The following is a 6,405-nucleotide window of genomic DNA, read 5'->3' on the forward strand; positions in this document are numbered from 1 at the left end:
GGAGTTAGAAATAGAGATGGAGATTAAACTTTTCTCAGTGCGCGTTAAAATTCTATTCAAATTGCTATTGTATCAGCATCCCTTTGATATCCATGCACAATGTACATTTCAGTGGATTTTAACAAAAATAACATTACGTAAATCTTCAGCACAAATACTTATCAGCCATTTTGAAATGAACTATTGTTTGATCCGCTAATCAATTACGTAATGCTTATTAACATTCGATTGCTTTTTCGACCAATGAAATTTACTAAAACTGACACGCGCTAGAATTTAAAATGACAACATGAATAGATTTGCAACTGATCGTATCACGGATGATTCTAATAGAAACAAAAGAGTTCAATCTCCTTCTTTACTTCTACCTCCATAAAAAGATTTGATTAACGCCCCAGCGTTCATTTAAAGTACTACGGTATTTTATTTTTGTAACTCACTTGGCAAGGATTCTATAAAATTCTGAAATAATGGTGGAACTAATGGTTTTTTGAGTTTAAAATTGATGATTTCTAATCGTTCGTTAAAATCTTTAAATGGGAATAAAAAAGTGCGATAGAACGAGTGAAAGTGACATTGGATAAGAAGACACACTGCTAACATTACGCGAATTTCCAATTTCCAAGAAAGTATATCTTTCACCACATTATCAGTGACAAAACCAATTTTAAATTGCTAGTTACAAAAAATTTATGAATTTCTTTAGTAATTTAAAATAAAATGTTTTTCCAAATAATCCTCATCAGATTATATCAAAGTACGGTGTTGTTTTTCCCAGCATCAGCAACATTGTGCCTATAAACCTCCATTAAAATATATTGACTAAATTTTTAAGTTCGTCCCTTCAAATAACTATTAGCCTATATTTCTATACTAGTTTCATGCAATCTGAATTTAATATGTTCTAATTGTTTCTTACGTCTGCAGCGCCATTATCTCCATCTCTGGGACGCCAACGTCCACATCCTGTAATGACTTTCGCAGCCAAGCAACTGCTGAATACTCGCGAGTTGATACTTTTTGATAACTTTTCAAAATAGCCTTTATTTCAAAATTGTTATGGTCGTGAAAAAGAGAAATAAAAATCTTGCTTCATAAAAGCGGCAGATCACTTCACACAACTTCGAATAAAAAGTTTGCAGTTATAAATATCGGTAACTTTGGATGTTCTTAGCAAAATTAATTAGGCCTAAAACGGTACTACAAAATGAAACAATTGTAAAAAATAACCAGTTTGCTTTTTAAACAAGCCAGTATATTCTTACAAACCTTTAACTTTAAAGTTAGTATTAGCATAAAAAACAGAAAAAAAAACATAGAAAAACGCACGGCACGAGTCTATTCTAAAGTTCTGTTATTATAACAATAATGTCACAAATATCATTACAAACTACTTTTTGTTTGTTTATGGTGGGGGCCCTATAATCAAAGGTAGGGGCTATTTTTATGTATTGATGGACAAACAATTACACACCATGTTGTCCAGAAATTTTAGTCATAATCTCTTACTGTCATTCAGATGATTTTTATCAAAAGTCTTTTGGTATACTTTGAATAACAAACACCCTTCTCCCTAGCAGGAAAATGAAACAAAAAACAATACTTATACTTTAATATTTCAAAAATCCACTTCGTCAAATCTATAATGCAAACATTTTGCGTGACTATGTTTTCTTTGCTTCTCTAGGCTGGCTTAAACAAAAAAAAACAACCAATTTTAAGGAAAAGTTAAAAAATCTACTCAAATCATAATTATATAATAAACTAAATTTAATACAAACTATATATTAACATATATAGTTGTATTAAATTAACATGAATATATTACGAGTAATCAAACTACAGTGATTTATGCTCGGTTTATATGCTAAACTAGTTATCGCACTTGTTTTCGAAATATATCGTCAAATATTTTTTCGTTTTTTAGTTTTCGTACATTTTACTCGCCTAAAGGTTCGCAAAATAAGTAATCGAAAACATAAAAAAATCAAAAAAATATTTTCGATATTTTTCTCGACACTGTGCGATAACTACTACGTATTATTGAGTTTCTCGCCCTGATATTATATTTTTCTTTTCTTAATATCAAAAGATAACGTAAATATCTGGCTAACTGTTTGAAAACAGTTACATATATCTGGTCCACAAATGTCCGTAATGTTCAAATCAAATTCATCGACGTCAAAGTAATACTCCAAAAATTTGTGGCGATACTTAAGCGCAAGAACGTCTGTACTTATATTCCATGGATAAATGACCAAAGCATCTTTTCTTAAAAATGGAATATATCCATGATCATGACGCATCTTAAAAAAGCCGTCCTGTATCTTCTTGTGCTCCATGTGCACCTCCAAACGATTTTTATACTCCAGTATAAATGTCCCAAACACCTGAGTGGACCAATTCATAAAATGCAAAGAATGGGTCGTTTCTTTATTCGAGCAAGCATAAGCAAGTTTAAAAAAGGACTCCTTCCTGATGTAATCAGCCACATTGTTCCAGTCTATGTGATCGGGTTTTAACGATTAGATATGCTCTATGGCATATTTGTTTTCCAAGTGAACTGACATAACGCGAAGCCTGCACTCCACTTTACCATCTGCCACCAACTTCACCAATACTTCAAGTTTCGATTTGTAGTACCTTCCCAAACTTCGGAAGAAGTTACCGTCGTAATGAAACTGTTTGCTGCAACTAAACGACTCCAAAATAATACCATCCAACAAATTGTAACATTTAAACTTATCCGGCATGGAAAACATTGTTACATTACCATGACACTGTGCGCCCAATTGGCCAAAGATTTGTCCAGTCAGCTCGTATCGACACAATTCGATACGATCTTGCTTGTGCAACAAACAGCTTACAGCTTTAAATGGATTGTCAAACATATGCATTTCTTTCCAGTTTATTATTGCTTCCTCTAAAGTTAGTGTGGTACGCCTCCAATAAGCAACCAAATTCTTTAAATCTTTGTTTTTTCCCAAAGTGGTGATCACACTAGCACATGCCTTTCTAAAATCTTTCAATGTTTGATTGCACCAGCCTGTTGAAAACCAAACTTCTAGGATTGAATCGAGCCGTAATTCAAGTTTCATCATTTCGTAAACAATCAAAGAACGTGCCACACATATTTCTGACTTGTCAAATCCAAAGAACTTCACTTTATTGCACGTATCTCCAGTAAATATGCTGAATAAAAGTTGGGATAGATCAACATAACCAATAAAAACATATTTCCTTCCAAATTCAAACCTTTTTTCTGCCACAGGCGTGTTTCGAAATAGCTGATACCTTTCTTTAGGATAAACGCCCTGTACACGGTTCTTAAATATGTCTCCTGGGCGTGGATTGCTATCCAGAAAATCGAATAAATTAGGTGAAATTTCCCGATATCTTCTTAAATAGATACTTCTATCCCATTTTATAGTATTCAATAACAGCTCTTCATTGCCATAATTTTTATGACTTTTATAAGCACTTAATAAAAGAAAAAAACTGTTTACTTCATCTGGATACACTTGTCGATATTCCAGAGGATAGTTAGGAATCGGGAAGTCTTTTAGGTATTTAGGTTTTGATGGCATTGTCGAGAAATACTTAAAAGCTTCTCTCAAATTTTCTGCTGATAATTCGTCCCCTCTGCCGCATTGAATTTGTTCAGTTTTCTGTTCTTGATGTTGAGAAGTACATGCTTGTTTATGGTGCTTCCAATGGCTTTTCTGACACGCCCTACTACAGTACATTCGTTTCTTGCAACAGCTGCAACGAAAGCTTGCCTCTCTCAGTAAGCAGCCATAACAAGCTGTGAACTCCTTCTCATCAGACCTAAAATTAAATATGACTGGGTTTACAGTCTCTTGTTTTGATGCACTCTTACGTTTCCGGCGGAAACATATTATTTTAATTTAAACTAGTCTATTTACAAAAGAGTGGATCGGTTTAGCCATTTGTCGTGTTGTATATGTTCGTGGAATGACAAATTGTTTTACTAGATGCGTCACAGTAATTAACTGACATGGCAACGCGAATAATTGTTGAAACACACTAGCCGATACCCTGCGTTGCACGCCAGATGTAGCATACACAGAATAAGTATCTTTCTATGATTTTGGTTGTTTATGTCATTTTCTATAAAAAAATTCCTTCAGACATAAGTCAATCAGTTGATATCTATCAAAAAAAACGATCAAAATATTCAATCAGGTGAACCATAGTTGACACATTATCATGACTGAGCAACCCCGGGAATGTGAATATCATTTGTGAATATCAAAAATACAATAGCTTGAGTACAAAGATCAATGTCAAGAAATGAGCATAAAAAATAGTCCTACACTTCCTGAATTTCAGAATTTAGCCATTTTAGGGAAGGGCCCTGACGTTTCGAAGAGAATAAAGGATTTTGATCAATTTAAACTATAGATCTATTTTTTAATATTCAGTTTAAACCTTATAATTATAACTGTCAATAAGGTCAAGATTAAGTTAAAGATGAAGTTAAAACACGTTTCTATGTTACAACATAGAAACGTGTTTTAACTTGCAGATAGGGGTTTTTCCCTTTGGCAACTGCATGTGACGTTGAATAGACATTTGTTTAAAGTTGAAATTGATAATTTATTCGACGTCCACTTTTCCGACTTTTTAACGTTTTAGCAACCTCTCGCAACGTCTAATTAACGTCGTTTCTATGTTAACCGTAATGTTCTCGCAACCATTATTCAAATTCCTTTCAAAGCTGAAACAACCTTCCTCATTATCAACCATCCCTCATTTTCCATAGTTATCACAGCAGGGTATGATTGGACAAGGTTTTCACTGGGTAATGTATAGCTCATTCAGTTTCTTTCTTTCTCGAGGCTATTTTGTTACACCCTTTAGAGCTTCTATCGAACTTATTCCAAATATCTAATATCTGCTGATAAAGAAACCACGTCAGTATTGCTAATGAAATATGCAATTAATAATGGCGTGGTGATTGCACACCTAGATACGTAATTGCAACATGTTGTTACTTGATATTTTGAAATTATTTGTGTTGATACTACAACTACATGTTTTTAGTCAGCTTTCTAGCTTACATGTACTCGAAGCAATATTAAAAATGTTCACGTTGTAACATGTAAACACCTGGTCAAAGTTTGTTGTAAGTAATTATTTTCTTTTGTCTTTGGATTTTAATGTATTTTTCATAAACAAGTTGACAAACTAGATGATGTGAAAGTAGATACAATCAGGAAAGTCCACTCAGTTAAATACGAATGCTTTACTTTTAATAGTAAACTATAATTTTGTGTATTTGACGGCAAATACAAGACGAAAGAAAAGAAAAAACAAAACATTTCCGCTTAATAATTTGGAATAACCTGCCAATAAAGCATTACTTACATCACACTCTTAGTATTCTCTGACTTAAGCTCGTTTTTATTTTCATCTAGTTCCCCCTTCTCCAAACATGATTTCTTGTGGCCATTCTTCCAATGTTGTACTTGACATTCACGAGAGCAGTAAAACGCATTTTTGCAACGCACGCAACGCTTCGAACCTTCCTTTATTTGACAGTTTAAACACGATGTAAAATTCGCTGCCATCGATTATGAATTCTAAATCTAAAGTTTGTTTGTGTTATTCCTACAAACCTTATAAGCAATTGTCACTAGTGTTTAATAAATTAAAACTTTTTTTTAGATGACACTCTCTTTGAACACGGTGTAAAATTATTTTGAACGGATTTACAATGTCCTATTAGAAAAATAAGCTTCTCCTTTTTCAATAAGCAAACTTTTTTTTTAAATTTTTTAGAAACGTACTGACTAAACAGACAAAAGTATTAAAACTTAAAGAAGACAGTAATATAAATTTGTCAAAAACTTTATACAACATACCTTTGCTTTCTATGTCAACGAAATATAAAAACTTTCTTTAAAACGTACTGAATCATAACATACCGCAAAGCAATCGACTGTTACGGTCGGTTTCCACTAGCCGTCTGATTGGTGGTAACTGCTATACGTACGTTAAACGTCTCACTTACGAGCCCATCTCTGTAATACCTGCCAACGTTCACAGAAGAAACATTTTAGAGCTAAATCTTTTTTTTTTTTGCATTGTATGCAAAAGTAGAAAAAATAAATGTCAAATAAAAGCCGCCTAAACGCCTAAAAAATATTAAAAATATTTGATTTAAATTCGTGTCTGTGGCATGTAATAAGCGTTTTTATCTCGCTGAAGATACATTTACTTTCTTACTAGGCGCTTAAAAATCGTGCAAGTTAAAAGCCGATTAGTAGCCTAGTGGAAACCGACCTTAAATGAGTCATGTGTTTGCATTCAAGAATTCTGAGAATGTTAAAAATAACCTTTAGGTCATTAACCAAGACAAAGAAAGATATTTCTTTACAG

At 33.0% G+C, this 6,405-nt stretch overlaps 1 protein-coding gene across 2 annotated transcripts; it reads right to left on the minus strand.

The window, feature by feature from the left end:
* Window positions 1-311: 311 nt before the first annotated feature.
* Window positions 312-6,164, minus strand: LOC130629870 (uncharacterized). Of its 2 annotated transcripts, none has more exons than XM_057443247.1 (3): window positions 5,952-6,164; window positions 5,392-5,612; window positions 312-3,828 (listed from the first exon to the last, which is right to left on the minus strand). In XM_057443247.1, the coding sequence occupies exons 2-3, from the start codon at window positions 5,592-5,594 to the stop codon at window positions 2,526-2,528; spliced, it is 1,506 nt and encodes a 501-aa protein (XP_057299230.1). In that variant the 5' UTR covers window positions 5,595-5,612; window positions 5,952-6,164; the 3' UTR covers window positions 312-2,525. The 2 variants fall into 2 exon arrangements, with proteins under 2 accessions (XP_057299230.1, XP_057299229.1); XM_057443246.1 differs by having other exon boundaries at window positions 5,889-6,164.
* Between the last annotated feature and the right edge of the window lie 241 nt (window positions 6,165-6,405).

The sequence above is a fragment of the Hydractinia symbiolongicarpus genome, chromosome 2, assembly GCF_029227915.1.
Source record: "Hydractinia symbiolongicarpus strain clone_291-10 chromosome 2, HSymV2.1, whole genome shotgun sequence".
NCBI lineage: Eukaryota > Metazoa > Cnidaria > Hydrozoa > Anthoathecata > Hydractiniidae > Hydractinia > Hydractinia symbiolongicarpus.

Excerpts from the sequence above, each read along its gene's own strand:
- LOC130629870 (XM_057443247.1), bottom strand. The coding sequence starts at position 5,594 with ATGGCAGCGAATTTTACATCGTGTTTAAACTGTCAAATAAAGGAAGGT. Across the intron at positions 3,829-5,391 it reads GAGAATACTAAGAGTGTGAT|GTCTGATGAGAAGGAGTTCA; the intron begins GTAAGTAATGCT and ends ATTTAATTTTAG.